The sequence below is a fragment of the Mesoplodon densirostris genome, chromosome 5 (genome assembly GCF_025265405.1).
Source record: "Mesoplodon densirostris isolate mMesDen1 chromosome 5, mMesDen1 primary haplotype, whole genome shotgun sequence".
Classification (NCBI taxonomy): Eukaryota; Metazoa; Chordata; class Mammalia; order Artiodactyla; family Ziphiidae; genus Mesoplodon; species Mesoplodon densirostris.
In genome coordinates this window covers 137,448,926-137,469,157 of record NC_082665.1, presented here as the reverse complement: position 1 = coordinate 137,469,157, position 20,232 = coordinate 137,448,926, and the positions used below count along the sequence as shown (strand labels likewise).

Here is a 20,232-nt window from a genome sequence, read left to right as displayed (position 1 = left end):
AGTCACTGAGCTAAGAGCATAGATGAAACAGTTAGCCTATTAAGAAGGATGTGGGCTTCCCTGGTGGCGCAGTGGTTGAGAGTCCGCCTGCCAATGCAGGGGACACGGGTTCGTGCCCCAGTCCGGGAAGATCCCACATGCCGCGGGGCAGCTGGGCCCGTGAGCCATGGCCGCTGAGCCTGCGCGTCCGGAGCCTGTGCTCCGCAGCGGGAGAGGCCACAACAGTGAGAGGCCCGCGTAACGCAAAAAAAAAAAAAAAAAAAAAAAGTCATTTAGTCATCCTTTTTTTCCCATAGTTCTGTATTTCTGTCCGTTCCCTCCATACCCACAGTTTTTTATTTATCTAGTGAATGCTAATCCAGTTACGATTTTATTCTAAAAGAGAGACCCATAGTAACAGAAAGTTTCTTTCTTTTTAAAAATTATCCCTTTTTATATAGCACTCTGTAGTTTAACAGAATAGTTACAAAGTCTTAGGAAGCCTTCCCTTCAGGAACTTAAGTTCGGAAACTGGTTAATCACCTAGTTATAGTGTGGTGAATACAATAATAAGAAAGAAAACAAGGCCTAATACTATAACATTAGGTCAGGGAAAAAAATGAAAGGAAATTATTCATTCTGCTTCAGCTGATCATTCTCATTTTAAAAGAGCATAAAGCCCAAACCACTATGTTGACTTTGAACACAATGGAAAACTTGTTTCCCTCATTGAAACAATATTCTTAAACCATGTTCTGGGATCTTGAAATAGAATACACTCTTATTTGTTTATATTTAAAACTACCACATTGGTATCTTTATTAAAAATCAGGCTATTTAAGGCAGTGGTTCTCAAACTTTAGTTTCTTTCAAATCACCTGGAGGAGTTATTAAAATAGATTTCTTGGGTCCCACCTCAAAAGTATCTAATTCAGTAGGTCTGAGTGGACCCGAATATTTACATTTCTAACAGGTACCCAGATGGTGCTGATGGCTCCTGGTCCAGGGACCACACGTGGAGAGCTACTGATTTATTCAAACTCAAAAAAATGTAATGGCTTCCTAACATGAACCAGTAATCGTTTCTAATCCAATTACTATCATATTGACTCTTTCAGTATACATTTGAGCTCCTATGTGCCAAGCACTGTTCACTTCTTCACAGAGGTGAAGAAGATAATCCACCTCCCTCAAGGAGCTCAGTCTAATAGAGTTAACAGTGGTAGTATTATTTAAACTCACTTAATCCTCACAGGAGTTTTGTGGATTGGGGTATATAATCCTTATTTTAGGTAAAAAAAAAAACAAAACGAGGTCTAGAAAGGTAAAATAATTTCCTAGAATTCACAGTGAGTACATGGAGGAGCCAGAATTTCCTGGTTATGCACTATAAAAAGTTTGTGATGATTTTAGTGGGCCACAAACGGGATGGAATATTTGGTTCTACCTTAGGAAGTCAGAAGGTGTTGCAGAAGAGGTGGCACTGAGCATCTTAAGGAACAAGTTAAAGATAGCCAGATGAATTGGAACTGTGAGCATTTCCAGCTGAGGGAGCAGTTTCTGCAAAGCCATGGAAACCTGAGAGAACATATGTTCCACAGACTGCAAATAGCTATGTAAGACCATAACACAATATACCAGATGGGGTATGAGAGTAAAGGAGACCATAGAAGGCTGAGGTCAAGGTCGTAAAGGGTTTTGTATACAAGGCTAAGAAATTTTTTAAGTAGAGTTAGGTTTTTTTATTATTATTACTCTTCTAATTTCCATTTCCAAGCCAGTGGTTCTCAAAGTATGATTTGTCTGGCAGCAGAATTGGCATCACCTGGAAACTTGTTAGAAATGCAAGTTCCTGGGCCCGACCCCAGACCTACTGAATCTGAAAGGTGGAGCCCAGCAATCTGTGTTTTAATAAAACATCTAGATGACTCTGGTACATGCTAAAGTTTGAGAACCTCTGCAGTAGGTTGTAGGATTCTTGATAACAGCCTTCAGAGTGGCCAAAGGTGACTATAGTGATAGTAATTGTATCTGTGACTGATTTGATTCTGTTAAAGTACAGTGTTTAACAAAATTGGAATAGTAATACCTTTTAAGGGACACATATCTTCAACATGACCCATTTATACTTTGCAAACCTGTTCCTCCGTAGCAGTAAAAGACATCTGAGTCAGGACTAGAGGTTATTATATCAGCAAAGAATAGGATGCTAATTATTGTTCCTTAGCTGAGGGAATGGTTTGGAAACTGACTAGGTTTTGTTTTAATTATCAAAAAAGAAGAAGAAATAAACCTTTTTTAAAGGTTTTTGAGGTTTATTTGGGTTTTTTGTTTTGTTTGCTCATTAATATGAAAAACTGATGTTAAAGTTAGCATTTAAGATATTCTATTTAAAACTGATGTGTTAAAAGAATTGAATGGGGCTTCCCTGGTGGCGCAGTGGTTGAGAGTCTGCCTGCCGATGCAGGGGGCACGGGTTCGTGCCCCGGTCCGGGAGGATCCCACATGCCGCGGAGCGGCTGGGCCCGTGAGCCATGGCCGTTGAGCCTGCGCGTCCGGAGCCTGTGCTCCGCCACAGGAGAGGCCCCAACAGTGAGAGGCCCACTTACCGCAAAAAAAAAAAAAAAAAAAAAAAAAAGAATTGAATGTATTTAAGTCATGAAATGACTAAAACTATTTCATTTTTTCCTTGACATAGAAGTAAAAAGTAAAGTATAATCTAGGATTCTCAGGCAAATTCTAATCTAAATGCTTATCACTATCTTTTTTGCCAAATTATGACCAGTGTTTGGTGAATTCATCTATGTGGTGTCTGAATTGAACTTTACATTAAAGTTTATATAGTTCTGTAGTTTATAGTTACATGAAGCCATACTTTGCTCTCTACAAGCATTTACAGCCAAACATATATAAGTATTTATTAATGATCTATATATCCTTTCCAGTTATTAGGTATACAGAAGCCCCTTTTCATCTTAGCAACAGCAGCAAGAAGTGAAGTAGTATGCTGTAATTAATGTGGCTAATGCTCAGATAAACAAGCTTAGTGTTTTCCACGCACTGACACGGGATTTAAAAGTTCAAAGTCCACTGAGGCATTGACAGCAGCCCCTTCATTTTACAGATGAGGAAACTGAGGTCCAGGGAAGTTAAATAGTTGATTACTGATGGTCATATAGGTAGTGAGTAGCAGAACCAGGATTATAACCAGATCTACTTAGATTATAGTAAAAAAGGCACCACTACATCAGACAGGATATTTCTGAGGCTCAGTCTGATAGAACATTGAGGGTCCACATCATCTAAAGCAAAATAGTCTTCAGATATATTAGCACCTAAATTTAGCACTACACACTAAATGAAGAGTATGTAGTAAAAGTTTTGTATAAAAATGGTTTAAAGACAGTAGATTAACATACCCGATTTATATTTACAAGAAGATCTAATAACTATTCTTTAAAGTTTACAAAAACACCAAGAAAAGGATATAGATCCTCGCTACATACATGGGAAAATATAAACTGCCAAAGAGAACAATTATTCAACTTCCTGTGTCATTATCACAGAAATGCTAAGGTGATATTTAAACTTGGGATGTACTTACCAGCTAGACTATTTCCAAATATTTCTAGGAAAAATTGGTCTAAACCACATACCTTAGTAGGTGATTTTTGCCAGCTGATAAACTAGTCAAAGCATACAGGTCTGCCAGAATGTTGAGTTCCTTGTTAACCAACCCTGCAAGTACTGCTTGCCCAAAAGCCCTCTGAATCATTTTTACAAGCCAGTTTTTAAAATTTAAAAACCAGACATTAAAATATAAAATCTATAGTAGAAAAATCATCATCTGAATTTAATGCAATAAGTAACCACTGGAATTTCTACATGAAAGGCAATTAGAATATATAGTTGGTAAAGGAAGAGATGTGGAGAGGGTACTGTTCATTCAAAATGTATCTTAAGTTCACTGAGAACTTCTGGATAGAATTGGGAGTTACTTTTTAAAGTAGCATATATATATCATTGGCAAATTAGAAATATTGAAACTACAAAGATTTTTACAAGCCATCTGTTTATTGAGATCATTTTCAAAACGAGAGCTCTGAGTATGAAATTGTGAGAATAGACTAATAATCTATTTTAAATTACTATTTTTGGTTTTAAGTAAAACACAATTGTTTTTAATTATTTTAAGAGTTGGAAGGAAGCTTACATTTTTTAGAATAATTTAATGAAATATTCTGATTTTTTCCAGTGCATCTGGGGGAGGTGGTGTAGCCATTGACAACAAAATAGAACAAGCAATGGTAAGTAAAAATTTATAGTCCTCTCATTTCAGAGATTGTTGGGTTTCATCAATTCTAAAAAACAAATACCTAATTTCTTTAAACCAAGAATGACCAAAGTGTATTTTTTGATAATGAGATTTGGTTGAAAATGCTAGAATGTTGAGAATTTTTAGTCTAGAAATACCAGTGGAATAGATATTTCCCCTACTTGAACATGTTACATTTCATGCCATTTTTGGGAATATACATAATCAACATTCATTTGATCCCCTAAATATCTCAGCATCAAAAATAATTTAGAGACAAAAGACTATTAAAATGAAAACGTCAGCTGGAAATCTTTTCCATCCTTTGGTTATTTACAATGACTGTTTTACTCAGCTTTAATAAATAGACTTGTTTCTGTTGATTCTGATTCAGATTTCTGATTCTGATTTCTGCTATTACTATCAATTTTTTGATTTTCTTAAAGATATTCTACTCATATTACTTAAAATATTTTGATTCAAGTTATTAAAACCATAGATACATTATAAATAAAGGCCATTGATCTCAAACTATTTTTTTTTTTAATCCTGAGGTTTTAAAGTTGGAAATTGCAGGTCACTTCGTCTCTTAAAGCAGTACTATAACTGGTTTAGTATCAGATGGTTTAATATCCTTTGTTCTCTTCATCTGACATCTAAATATATGATTTTAAACTTTTTTTTTAATTCTAAGCTTATATTAATTGACAGTTTAAGGAGCTGGTATTTTTTGAAATCACTCCAAACTTTGAAAATAGAATCCTGGGCTTGCTGCCCTCGTTGGGAACTAGAGTTTTTCTACCCCATCTTCCTTAGTGTCAGTCAAGAAACAGTAGAAACATTAAAAGCAAGAGCAGGAAAACTATATAAATGTAGTTTAAATAAACTATATTTATATTTATAGTATAAATATAAACTACATAAAACTATATAAATATAAAACTGCCTAATGTTTATAAGGCACCAGGTAGGCTAGAACCAAATAGCAACTCCTTTCCCTTTCACTCTTTTTGACATTCCTAATTTTGTTCTTCACAGGATCTGGTGAAAAGCCATTTGATGTATGCAGTAAGAGAAGAAGTGGAAGTTCTAAAGGAACAAATAAAAGAATTAGTTGAAAGAAACTCTTTACTTGAACGAGAAAATGCACTGTTAAAATCTCTTTCAAACAATGATCAGTTATCCCAACTCCCAGCCCAACAGGCCAATGCTGGTAGCACTTCTCAACAGCAAGCAGTGATAGCACAGCCTCCGCAGCCAACGCAGCCTCCGCAGCAGCCGAATGTGTCCTCAGCATAAAGCTTTCTTGCCTCATTAAGAAAAAAACTGAAAGCAATCTATCCTTGTGTGCCACTGGTGTTCTTTCCACTTTATACGAAAGCAAGTAGCCATGCTTCAGTTGTGTGTTTGGCCTTTTCAGTATTAGACAATCATTCTACAAGAGCTTTTCCTCTCTTTGAGATGTCATGCAGTGCTGTTGATGTCCAGTTTATGTCATCAGTACACAAGGAGAATAATAGATGGGGTGTATTAAAGAGAGCAGAGTTAGCATTTTACCTGGTGCGCACGAGTGGGGTCTTTTAAGAGCTTTGGTGGCTCTCCCATGTTTCCTATTATCCATGGATTTACCCTGAGCCTTCCTATCGCATTATAAATAACAGTTCATCTAAAGAGCCACTTTTCTTTCAATATCAGTAACATTTGCCTACATAAGTTTTCATTTATTTGTGTTTTATTTATTACAGGGCTGCTATTTTCATAATGTACATGAACAATGTCACAGAACTTCTTTAATTTTTTTGAATAATTTTAAGTATCAGTAAAGGAATTGAAAGACAGGATTGCATTTAATAGATGAAATGTTTAGGCAATAATTGAACAAAAGAATCCTGGCATATTTCTAACACTAATGGCAATTTACCTTCGGTATTTATTTTCAGTAGTAAAGACCCAGCTTGAATGTAAATTTTGTATAGTGTAAGTATGAAGAACATAGTGCAACTGTACAGGTAGTCACCAGTTATTGTGATATAATAAATAATTGGGCTATTTTGATGAAGAAAACTTTGTTCATTTGTTTCTACTTTCTAATAGAGAAATTGCCACGATTCCTCTGCTTTTTGACATTTCGTATGACTTTTTTTTCGGGTGGGAATAAAAAGCTGTGAAATTGTTCAACCTACTTTGTAACCAAAGAAGCAAAGCTGTGTAATGGAGTTTTTTTGTTTTTTGGTTTTTTTTTTTATAATGCACATTCTTTATGTATTTTTATTTAGTGTTCTCTCGGTCACAATTTTCTTTGCTGTCTAGCATGATCTGCATGACCTATAATCTTTGAACCACTTTCGTACCTCATGTTTTTATCCAGCACTCTTATTGTAATATGTACTAGTCTGTGAACAATGTCAAATAAAAAAGAACGAACAGGTAGTATGGTGGAGCTGAGCTAGTGTACTATACACTAGTTGTAAAAAAAAAAAAAATAATGAAGTGAGCCATCTTTTTGTTCATTTAAAATGGTGTTTTGAATTTCGTATGCAGAAAACGTTTTGTTACATTGCAGATTTTAATGTATTTAATAAATGCAACATGCAGATTAAGTGCAGTGTATACTGAGTATTTAAATTAAAATGTACATTTCATAAATACAGTTTCAAGAGAAAGCATCATTTTGTGTATACTAACACATTAAGTATATGTCAGAAATTGATGTATAAATATATATTTTAACACATTTTCTGAAATTAAACTGCAGTTTTGTTGAAATATTTGGCTCTATATGTGTTCAAAGTTTAATTTGATTAGATTTGTATTTTCAGAGTTCCAAATATTCCTTCAATGAAAACCTATGTTATTAATGACTTAATGATGGTTCTTAAATTTTCAAAGTAAAATAATTTAAAGAATGCAAGAATGGTGAGCAATATTTGTACTCAATATTCATATTATGTCAATGACATTTAAGTAGGAAATCCTTGTCTACCAGAACTTTTACTTGAATTCAGAAAGGTGCCTGTAGAAATTAACATGCTCTGTATCTATAGCCAACTAGCTAATCAGGAGTTAATAAGAAACAATAGTTAGGTCTTTGCATTAAAAGAAGATAAATAAGTGTTCTTTATCTATCTAAAATTAAAACTTAAATAAGTCACAAACTAAATGCATAAAATCAGAGTGTACATGTGATTTCCAATTATTTTATATTCTAGTTATGCTGCAGGATATATTCACAAAAAACACAATTTTAATGTTAATAGAAATAACTAAAGGAACTAAGTACTTAGGCTTGAAGAAGCAACCTAAAGATATGAAGTAAGATTTTTTAATAGAGCCATCCCAGGTGAACTAGAAAGTGAAACTTTCACGTTGGAATGTTAACCAAAAGGCTCACCGTCAAGTGCAAACAGTGTGATATTTAATACAGATGGAAAAAAACGTATTAGAAAAGGTTGGGGTTTATGTGAAAATATAAATTTTGGTGTTGGGGTAGAAAAACATTATAAATGCTAAAGTAATAGTCACAAAGGAAATGATTAATATGCTTTAAATGGTAATTAAAAGCAATTATCACTACTACATTAAAAAATCACGATAGAAGAGAGAACATGAATAGTTCACAGAAGAAATAAATGGCAGTTTCTAAAGGTTCACCCTCTAGTAACTTAAGAAATACAAGTTAACATTTAACAAATTATTTGTCCTTTAAATAGCAGGACCTAATGTAGAAAGGCAAGCTTTCCTGTGAACTTCTAGAAAGTAAGATGGCAAAATGTATCGAGCCTTAAATAATAAACTTTTCAACTTAATGAAATGAGAAGATACTCAACTACTGGTGCCATGTTCAAAAAATGCAAAACTATAGTAGTGCCTGTCCTCTGCTTTCCCAACTCCCCCCGCTTCTCTTGTATGAGCCCCCCAATACAACCCCAAAAATAGTTGTGAAAGGATGTACATCCAAACCTACTCTCATGAGGTATACCCCCAATCCAAAGTCAGGGACAAACTTAAGGGTGGGAAAGCTATGTGCTTTTCAGCATCAGATATACTGTATATTTGAAAACAACATCAAGCATTCCTCCAAATGATTAGTTTAGGATCTTAAGTAAATTTCAGCTTTTCCTCAATATTTAGGGTCTCTAGTTAGCTGGAATATTAATTTATTGAGATGCCAATTTGGGAGCACAGTCTTGTATGAATGCCATCTGTAATTTTCTTGGTGAAATGCTCATAGACCAAGGTGCCACATAAGTGTTCTGTTGGTTTACTTCAACCAACCACAAAATCATAGGTAGAAAATGTTTCTGATATGGCAATGTGTCTTCAGTACAAACCTAATTTTCCCCAAAGAAAAATCATTTCAAGTAGCTACAATGTGATTTTATAGCTTGATCTACACCTCCCTCCAAGAAATAGAGGGATTGTGAGATATTAAATATATGGTTACTCTAACTCATAATTTTTCATTCAAAAATAGCTGGCTATTTCCAATGTTCTGAGCTAAGCATAAATAAGTATAAAAACAGGAATGCTTTACCATCAAGCCCTCAGCGACGGGTAATTAAAACTTCCATTATTCACAAAGAATTGTCACAGGTCAGAGATTAGGGTATTTCTCCAAGTTCCAAACCATAGTCACTTCTGGATGTTTAAAACAATGGGAAGTGGGGAGGGTGGGCGCAGTATCCTTCTGATTAGAGTAACCAAAATGCCTGTTCATGAGAATTCATCCTTGTAGAGCCAGAAATAAAATATCACCGAATTTTCTGGAAACAAATTTTTAAGATGGTCTGAAGTCACATATTTTAAAGGAGGCTTTATAGCTCAGTGGCAGGCACTTAGTGACATGACTCAATTCTCTTCAATAATCCTTTAAAAGGACAAAGCCCAGCCCTCAAGTTTCAGGGTTTAATTAAGGATATAGACAAACTAATAGATACGATGCAATAATAAAGACTTGTTATACACAGTCAAGGATGGCTTTGTTAGGGAAGATTTCTTCAAGGAGGTGACACCTGAGTCTTGAAGGTCACAAAAGTAAAACAGTGCTCAAAGGCTTAAAGGAGAGCATAAGCAAAGCTCCTTGAGAAGCCACAGAACTTCCACAGGAGGCACGCAGGCAACGACTGTCTCACTCACCTGAGTAGTTCGGCATCAATTCGGAAAACAGGAATGATTTATTGAATGATTTTAAGCAATGGGATTGTAATCAGAATTGCATTTCAGAAAAATTAATCATTCCAGTGGCACATGAAAGGTAGTTGGAGAGCTAAAACTAGAAACTGAGAAATAATTTAGGAGAGACAATAATAATCCAGAACAGAAATGATGGATAGGCAAAATTATATAGGCAATCTTGGTTCATGAAGGAAGTTTGTCTTGAGTTCTTCTGTACCATTTTTCTCTCCACAGTGAACATTCCATTCCCAGCATCAGGTGCCTGTTATTTCTTGCTCCAAGGAAAGATCAGAGAGCTCCAAGTCTTAGAAAGTTTAAGACTTTTCCTTCCAACAGCCATATATCTCTATGAAACGAAAGCCTTTGTTTCCTGTTAAAGGAATTTCAAGAATTTAGCAAAGGGGTGGGGGGACTAGAGGAGCCTTAGCTGTCCCTTTATGCCTCTGTGTAAATCCAGCCCTAAAGGTAAACCAAATTTAGTCCTTTTACAGTGGACTAGGATTAGAATGGCCCAGAAGCATGAATTCAAAGTCTGCCCCTCAGAGCTAGCCCTTCCTCCCGAGAAAGGATAATACGGGTTCTAACCCCATTGCAGATATTGACAGCCTGTCAGAACAGGTTTTGCTAGGCTTTAACCTTTCATTCTTTGACAAGATTCAGGTTTCTTTCTGTCCTATAAGCGCCCTGCGTAAACAAAACTGGACCTTTTCTCCCACCTCCTCCTGCCTAGTAATCCATGTTTTTATTTTCTAACAATAGTAATAGTGTATTATTTAGTGATGTGTATTTGCATCCTATTTTTCCCTTTTTGACATTCCGGTATGCATTCCTGTTTCATATATTTCTCTACCAGTTCACAGAATTTTTAATGGTAAAATCTGTTCTTTAAATGCAGGTATTCCTTTCGTCAGTAGAGAGATTACTGTAAAGTGTAGTTTAATGATTTCCTTAGTGGTCTACAATTAGGTTGACATGCTGTGTTCACAAATAAAAATGCTAAGTGAGGCACTATACAAAGTAAGTTAAAGGTCAGAGACATCCTTTTTTTTTTAAGAGAATCATCAAAAATAAAAGTAAGAGTCTTTCAGGATTGGTAATGGTAAGGTAAGGAGCTGGTATTTTGCACTGGCACGATTTACTTGGTCATAGAATTTGTTCAACATACTTGGGTGGTGAGTTAGCTTTATTTTTCCTTCTCCTCACCAGGGGAACTGATAGTTTAAGTAGTTTGGGGACTTTTCCCATAGTCTAATGTCTTGTGTTGAGCTGTAAAACAGAGCAGGAAGTTTATGGGCTAAGGCATTATCCATGAAAGCCAAAGCTACCCCTTTGAAAGAAGGAAGGAAAAGGTGTGCTAACTCAGATCATAAAAATAACTGAATTTTAAAATATGGCAAATGTCACACTTCTACCTTCCTATAAAAAAAGTTGAATTTACCTTCTTTATTTCCTTCTTTTGCATGCCTGAGATATTTCTGTATAACTGTAAAGTATGCTTGCCCACTGCAATCCAAAATGTTTTCCAGATCACAGTTCTTACTGTCATTTAACAGGCAAGCAACATATCTATACATAGATTATACCTGAGGAAGTCCACGAACAGCAAGGGAACATTTTTCTCACACTTGGGCATGAATTATCAGGTCAGTGTCTAAATCTAGCGTTCCTACTTTTAAAAAAGAAAACAATATATATATATAATTTAATCAGATGGACAGAAAAAAATAAATATGTATAATTTCATGATGCCCCTGAAGTAAAGGTTTTGTTTTTGAGAAGCTTGAGTTTTATTTTTTATTTTATAGAAACATTGTTGAAATGCAATTCAATTCTATTTCAGTTCAGGTGCTGCATCCTGTACTGGATGTTGGGGATAGAACGATGAATGAGACATGATTTGTGCACTCCAGGAGCTCATGGTCCAATGTAAAAGTAAAAGCTAGAGTGTCACATTGTTTTTTTCAAAGTATATGTCACAGTTTGTGGACCCCAGGTCATTTGTTGAATGAAAGGTTCTTATAAATGAACAGTAATATTGCCATGCCACATGATACCATTTGACGTTGCCAGGAAAAAAACTTTAAATCACCAAAAAGCTTTAACATCAAATACTTCTAGAAAGAGGGGAGCTGGTAAAAAGGATTCCATCTCTATATTTAGCCTGTGAGGTGTCCCCTAAAAAAAAAGAACTAATCTGAAAGAGAAGTTTACACATTTCTTAATACTCTGTAGATAACAGAACTGATTTAATTGAATAGAATGTATGTGTTATGAATTACATCATCGACTGTCTCATAAGGAATACATTCATTATCTTGGCTGATAAAATCAGCTACCGTTCAATGAACCAAGTTAAGAATAACTCAGGTACCTGATGCCAAAATTAAATCTGATAAAGCTGAGAATCCAGAAACAAACACAAATATATATTGAGTAAATGATGAAAGTCCAAATCAATAAGGGAAGCATGGATTATTCAACAAATAGTATTAAGACCACATAACCATTTGGGAAAAACAATTTTAGATCTCTAACTCACAAAAATTAAATTCCAGCCAGACTAGCAGTGAGCCTTATGCTTTTTGGTCACATACTCCTTTTAGAAATATCCTTGTGAAAACGCACGTGAGCAAAAAGTTTTACAAATAGGTTATGAAGAGATGCCCAACTTTAGCAAAATAAGGGAAATGCGCATTAAAACCCAAGAGACTATCTCAGATCCAATTGGCAAGTATTTAAAATAAATATGAATCAAGAGTGTGGGGAAACAGGAATCCTACATTGCTGGTGAGCATATAAATTAGCATGGCCACTTTTAAAGGCAGCTGAGTGGTATCCATTACAATTTTAAATTCACATGCCCTGTGACCCAATAATTCCAATATTCAATGAAACACACTTTACATATTTTTGTTCACAAGGTGGCTTGTATAATGATGACTGTTGTACCTTTGGTTGTAATAATATAAAATTGGAAAAACCAAAATATGCACCAAGGGGACGGAGCATGGTACATGTTATAAAATACTAGGCATCAATGAAAAAGGAGAGTCCTACATGCACTGACATGAGATGATCTCTAAGATACAACGTTAAATTTCTTTAAAGTTTAGGGGAAAATGGAAGGACAATACATGAAATCCACAAGATACCATTGATGTTAAAAAACATACCACATCCATTCACATACACAAATACTGTATAGTGTACATCTTAAGTACCTAATTGTGTATTATAAAAATGTACAGAGAAGCTCTGGAAGGGTACTAACCAAACTGTTCACAGTAGTTTGGTGGAGTGCATTAGCTTTACCTGTAATGTCTGATGTTTTTGAGTATGCATTCATGTATTGTTTGTGTAATGACAAATTAATAAATCAGAAATAAAATCAAATAGAAGGTGTTCTCTTCTTGTCACTGCTAAAGTCTCCCGTGGTACTCTGGATCTTATCATCTTCAGCCTTCTCTCCTCCCCACGATTGTTTTTCCCCCTCTCTCCCATTCCTTCTACTTGGCTCTCTCTTCTGGCTTCATCACATCAGTACACACACAGGCTGGGAATGGGCCCCCTCCACTTGCTTTTTCTGTTCCTTCTGCCTTTCTACTTCTTTTGCTTCTGCTCACCACCTGTCACATGCAATCTGGTTGGGGTCCCCATTGTGACCCCAACCATTCTTGTCATGGTCACCAATGGTCACTTTTCTACTACAGTCATTCCATTCAATATGTTTCATTCTTATATTATTGAACTGTTTGACCTAATTGCAGTTTCTTATCACTTGTTTAGTCTAGTTGATAGTTTTCTACCTCTTCGTTTTCCTCATTTGCATTTTTTTTTTTTTTTTTTTTTGCGGTACGCGGGCCTCTCACTGTTGTGGCCTCTCCCGTTGTGGACGGAGCACAGGCTCCGGACGTGCAGGCTCAGCGGCCATGGCTCACGGGCCCAGCTGCTCCGTGGCATGTGGGATCTTCCCGGACTGGGGCACGAACCCGTGTCCCCTGCATCGGCAGGCGGACTCTCAACCACTGTTCCACCAGGGAAGCCCCTCCTTTGCATTTTTTTAGGGGCTTCTCGTATATATATATGGCTGAATTTTTTTAACCCAATCTATCTTGGTTTTTTTTTTTGGTGAGGGAAGCGGGTCCCGCTCTGCACAGCTTGCAGGATCTTAGTTCCCCGACCAGGGATCAAACCGGGGCCCCCTGCAGTGGACGTTTGGAGTCCTAACCACTGGACCACCAGGGAAGTCCCCAATCCATCTTTTAATAGATGAATTATCTGATCCGATCTATTATCATTACTGGCACATTTGGATATATTTCTGCCATCTTGTTTTGTGTTTTCTCCTTGAAATGCTTTTTACATTTCCCTCCCCCCCTCCTTTTTTCCCTTTTCCTGTCATTTAATTGATTGTTTTCTTATTCATTTTTTATCCCCTCTAATGGTTGGGAGTTATACATTCTATGTCCATTCTTCCAGTGGTTTATCTTACATTTTTTTTATCATTTTGTTGTGAAAATTTTCAATTATGTACAAAAGTAAAGAGTATAATGAATTCCTACATACCTGTCACCCAGCTTAAACAGTTATCTAATCTTGTATTATTTACAGTTGCACCTGTTTCCCCCCTGATCCTCTGGATTTTATTGAAAGAAATTCAAGATATCATAACACTTAACATATTTCTAAAATATAAGGTTTCTTTTTAAAAAGAAATAACCATAATACTATTATCCCACTACAAAATTAACAATAATTCATTAATATCATTAAAAATAGAGTTAATGTCTATGTTTTCCCCACTTGTTTTAAATTTTTTCATAGTGCATTTGTTTGAATTCTAATCAAAATAATGCCCATACATTGCAATTGGTTGGCATGCCTTTGAAGTCTCTTTTAACCTACAGACTCCTCACTCCCCTCTTTTTCTCTTGGAATTCTTTAAAAATCAGAGTTTTTTGTCCAGTAGCTTTCCCCAAGTCCGAGTTTTCCTGACTGCATTCTTGTAGAGACATCTACCCCCATATTTCCGGTAAATTAGTAAGATCTAGGAGCTTAATCAGATTTGGGTTCATATTTTGTCAAGGTTAATTCATCACTGGTGGTGTATACTTCCATCACATAATGTCTGGCTGTCTATTTTGTGATTTTGGAGGCCTTGATAAGCATTACCTAGACCCATTAGCCTATTAATTCTCTCATTCCTTCTCACTCATTAGCAAAACACTTCTCTAAAGAGAAAATTGCCCTTTTCAGTTATTCAGTGACCCTGAGGTACAGTTCATATAAGGAATGCAGGGACTTAATTCTCTCCTTTTATTTCTCAGTTTTCAAAATAAGAAGCTGAGTGTCTAGAAAGGAATAAAAATAAATAGGGAGTGATTGAGGAAGACTTCCTCAGATATTTTATTCTGAGAAGAAGGAAGAGAAAATAAAGTGAGTTGATTTGGGATGGTATATTTCAGGTGTTGGTAGGGAGAAACCAGGAAATAATAACCCCAAAAAGTTGAGGATGGGAAATGGCAACCTGAAGACGTCTGTTTACAGCTGAGTCTGGAAGTAACTTCTGAGTCAAGAGTACCTTGAGGGAATGCGGGAAGGAAGCCTATATCTGGGCAGAGTCGGGGCTGGTTCAGAAGCAGCAACAGCGACCAGAAAAAGCAGGTCAGGGTGCCCTGAGGATCCAGGGAGTAAAGAGTTACACAAACGAGCAGTGGATTATTGTGTGCTTAGTCTCTGCCAAATGGAGACTGGAAATACTCCTCTTACAAGCTGACAACAAGCCAGGAAGTTTCCTAAGAAACACAGCATGGGATGGTAACACTTAGTTTATGCAGCACTACTTCTAAGCAAGGCAGTGAAGATCCGCAACACTGGTACCCAAGTGTTCTATTTATCGCCTTTGTTAACCGTGTCTTGACTCTTCTCGAAGATCAGCTTCTTTATCATTTTTATGGTCTTGGCCGACACAAGAAAAGGCTTCAGTGTTGAGACATGAGCTTAAGAACCTCCTAATAACCACCCCTACCACCCCTCCCATCTACCTTTCTTCAGCCCACCTTCCTCTCCCCTCTCCCCACCCCACCCCACCCCACCTTGCCCCCTGTTGGTAAACACTCATTGGGAAAGATTGAGAAGGAACCTCTTCCCAGGAATATCAGCCTTTTAAATTTTTATTTATTTATTTATTTATTTAGCGGTACGCGGGCCTCTCATTGTTGTGGCCTCTCCCGTTGCGGAGCACAGGCTCCGGACGCGCAGGCGCAGCGGCCATGGCTCACGGGCCCAGCCACTCCGCGGCCCGTGGGATCTTTCCGGACCGGGGCACGACCCCGTGTCCTGCATCAGCAGGCGGACTCTCAACCACTGCGCCACCAGGTACGCGGGCCTCTCACTGTTGGGGCCTCTCCCATTGCGGAGCACAAGCTCTGGACGCGCTGGCTCAGCGGCCATGGTTCACGGGCCCAGCCGCTCCGCGGCATGTGGGATCTTCCCGGACCAGGGCACGAACCCTCATCCCCTGCATGGGCAGGCGAACTCTCAACCACTGCGCCACCAGGGAAGCCCCCAGCCTTTTTTTAAAATTAGACTCTTGAAGTCTACCCTGTCCTGCTCTCCAGAGAGAATTAACAAGTGAAAACAGCACCAGCTACAGAAACACGACCAGTCCCTGGCTTCCAGCGGCCTTGAGTTCCAAACCTGTGAGTCTTGGCTTTTTCCCTGCCTTCAGCTTCCTGAACCCATCCAGTTCAGCTTCAGGTAACGGCTGTGATGACAGCTGACTCATCTGGGAATGCAGGTTTCCTGGAGGTTTCCTCTGCTCAGATAATCACACCTTGGGAGAAGAAAACTGGTTAATAGAGGCTTCTACCGCTGGATATTCAGGAATGTTGGCACAGGGTGAGGAGTCTCAGGGGGAGGAGGAGAAAGGACATCAGGGTTCTGGGACCAACATATGGGACATAAAGTAAATAGTCCAAAAAATGTGGGGCAGGAGGGTGCCATTGCTTAGAGCCAGAAGCTGACTGGTATATAACTGAATGAGAAGCCCTCCTTTGCCTTTGATAGCTGGGGACCTTCAAACCCGGTTGCCCTCAAAGGTAAGATCTGTGAGAGCCGGGACTTCTGCTTTTTTATTCACAGTTGTACTCCTGGTATCTATTACTATTACTAAATGGATGAATGAATGCGGGTTCGCACTTAGATTACACATTCTTTCTCCTCGAGTTTTCTGATCTGTAAATGTAGCCTGAGATACCAAGTCATAGGTGTGTTGTGAGGATAAAACAAGATGAAATATGTACATTGCTTAACTGGGACCTGGCCCATAGTGAGCATGCAGTAAAGGCCTACTCTCGTTTTCCTTTTTTCCTCTTTCTAGGCCATGCTGTCTTTCCTCATCACTTCTTGACCAAAAGCTCTAGGAAAAGATTGGGTGATTTTTAGGACCTGGGAATAGCACCTATGATAATAGAGGTCACCTAGATAAGTTAAACCACCTCTTCCAAAATCTTTATCTCGTTAGATCCTCACAACTATCCTTGTAAGTTTTGGGAAAGCAAATATTTTTCTCATTTGACAGATAGGGAAACAGGTTTAGAGAATCCAGAGAGCTTGTAATCTGCCCAAGATCTCAGATCTGGTTAGCGGTAGAACTAGATTCCAGGCTCTGGAACAAAACCATATCCCATGTTTTTCTCCTCATTGTACTCAAGTGAGTTAGAGGTCACAGGAAGAAAAAACTTTTCTAGAACGAATTATGTTGAAGATTTACACAAATTATTCCTATTCATTGATTCATCTATTTGATTTCATTGCTGCAGCTCTGTGATCACAACATCTGTGATTCAAAAGACGGCCATGTGGGATGGGTAAAATGAACAATATATGACGATATATCCTCCTTGGATGAAGAAAGGTAAGTCACCATCCATAGAATACGAACCACTCTGCAGTCGGCTTACTGATAGCTGATTTCTTCAGCCTCAGTGCAGTGGAGGGGTGCTGACTATTGTTTATCTGTTTGAAGTGTGAATTTTCTTAAGTAGCACATACTCATTAAAAAAATCCCAATGAAGAAGCTTACCTTTAAAAAAAAAAAAAGCCAAAATATCCTCAACCTACTCATCCTCAACCCCACTCTGCAGAGTTACTCTTTGCTAACAGTTTTCTCTGCATATAATTAAGATACATATGCGTACACACATTTTGTGGGGGTTTTTAATGTAAGTGGGATCATACTAAATACACTCTTCTTCAACTTGCTTTCTACAAATCTACAGTAATCATGGACATCCTTCCATAACAGCACAGAGATCATCTTTAATCTTTTAAGTGATTGCATAGTATTGTATAATAAGCCATACCATGGCATTCCCCTATTAATGGACAATTAGGTGGCACTCAATTTTTTCCTATAATCAAAATTGTTTCCCCGTATATCTTTGAACAGTTGCATGAAAATTTCTTCAGAATAAGAATGGTATTGGCAGCCTGCTGTATAAAATATATATATATATAAATATATAAATAAAATAAAATTCAAAAAAAAAAAAGAATGGTATTGGCCAACATTTCTTGAGTCCTTTGCCTTCACATCATGTGGATAAGAGGACATCTGAGCTGTGGGTATAAAGTCATTTCACTGTAAAAAAAAAGTAGGAAACTAAGGTTCAAAAAGGGTAAAAAGTAGAGTTTTGTTTCTGTTTTTGTTTTACAACTAAGTAAGTATACACTTGTGCTACTCCACATTTCTTGACTTCTGAGGAATTTTCCCCTAGGTGACCGTCTAAAATGTCTGTTGAAATACTTGCCTGGGACTTATTAGAGACTGATAATGGGAGAAGACTGCCTTTTGCTCTGGTTTCTTCTAGTTTGGTTTGTACGTATTCATGCTACACATAATCAAGCAGAATTAAACAATAAGATAAATTTTAACCTATGAAACTGCTAACAGTTTTCTCTGCATATAATTAAGATACATATGCATACACACATTTTGTGGGGTTTTTTAAACATAAATGGGATCATACTAAATATAATCTTCTTCAACAAAGAAGCATTTTATAAGTAGTAACTATCAAACCTAGCACAGATATGGTAAATAATCACCTTGATTTATTTATGGTGGGAGTCAAACATCATAAAATACCTTTTTATGTGATTCTTTTTATTTATTTTTAATTGAGCTATAATTGATATATAACATTATATTTCACTGATTCGGTATTTGTATATATTGCAAAATTACCACCATAATAAGTCTAGTTAACACCCATCACCATACATAGTTACAAAATTTTTATTCTTGTGATGATGACTTTTAAGATCTACTACTCTCTTAGTAACTTGCAAATATGCAGTACAGTATTATTAACTATAGCTATTTGATGTGTTATTAGAACAGAAACTCAGTTCCCTAACACCAAAGCCCAGATTTCCTTTATGCTCCAAATATATTGACATTCTAATGATAAGATATCAAAAGGCTATATTTCTTTTATTTGAACTCCTTCCCCTCTATTCCACTTAGCTCCACAACCACCTGCCTCCAGGTGAAAAACTGAGTGGATAAAAAAGCAAAAATAGCGAGAATCTCGGTGCTCCTGGGAGACTACTCAAAGCATTTAAAATAGTTCTAACTTTAACACCTTTTAACCAACTATACTGAAGCGTAACCTGTACAATAAAATACACCCTTTTAAATAAAGAGTTTGATGAGTTTTGACAAGTATACATCGTCATGTAACCACAACCACAGTCAAGATGAAGAGTGGTTCTCTCACCATAAAAATTCCTTCCTGTCCCTTTGCAGTTGAGTCCTACCCATCCCCTGCCCCTGGGCTGTTTCTTGGTGTTTGGGTTTTAGGAAGGTTGTTTTTGTTGTTGTTGTTGTTTTGTTTTGTTGAAATTTTAGATTTCCCTTATGCTAAACTTCATATAAATGGAATTATGCAGAATTAATCTTTTGAACCTGACTTCTTTTGCTCATTGCAATATTTTTGGAAATTCATAGGTGTTGCTCTATCAGTAATTCATTCCTTCGCATCACTGAGTGCATACACCACAGTGCATCCATTCAGTGATAATGAGTAATTGGGCTGCTTCCTATTTGGAGCTGTTATGAATAAAGCTGCATGAACATTTGTGTCCAAGTCTTCGTATGGATATATTGTTTCCACTTCTCTTGGGTAAATACCCAGGAATGATTCATATGGTGAATATATAGTTCTCTTGATTTTTAAAATGGCAAAATGTTTTCCAAAGTGTTTACATGTTTTACTTTCTCACTGAGCGTTCCAGTTCTCCACATCCTTGCGAGGACTTAGTACTGTCACTCTTTAATTTTAGACTTCAGAGAAGTATGTAGTATTTCATTGTGATTTTAATTTGCATTTCCCTTATAACTAATGACGCTCAGCATCTTTTCTTGTGTTTATTGGCCATGAATATATCTTTTGTGAAGTATCTCTGCAAATCTTTTGCCCATTTTTACTAGCTTGTTTGATTTCTTATCATTTGAGTTGTAAGATATCTTTGTATATTCTGTATACAATCTTTTGTTAGATACAGGTATTGCAGATATTTTCTCCCAGCCTGTGACTTGTCTTTTCATTTTGAGCAGAACATTTTAATTTGATGAAGTACAGTTTATCAAAATTTTCTTTTATGGTTCATGTTCTTTCAGTCTAAGATAAGAAATCTTTGCCTACCCCATAGTCATGAAGATTTTCTCCTTTGTTCTCTTCTAGAATTTTTATATA

At 36.8% G+C, this 20,232-nt stretch overlaps 1 protein-coding gene across 2 annotated transcripts in view; it reads left to right on the top strand.

Moving 5' to 3' along the window:
- Positions 1–6,979, top strand: part of TSC22D2 (TSC22 domain family member 2) — a 49,731-nt gene extending 42,752 nt beyond the window's left edge. Inside the window, exons 3-4 of one of the 2 annotated variants that reach the window (XM_060099533.1) lie at positions 4,235–4,286; positions 5,333–6,979. In XM_060099533.1, coding sequence (XP_059955516.1) covers positions 4,235–4,286; positions 5,333–5,593 — 313 coding nt within the window. In that variant the 3' untranslated portion in view covers positions 5,594–6,979. The remainder of the gene's footprint in view (positions 1–4,234; positions 4,287–5,332) is intronic. The other variant, XM_060099534.1, reaches the window with a different exon arrangement.
- The last annotated feature ends 13,253 nt before the right edge of the window (positions 6,980–20,232 follow it).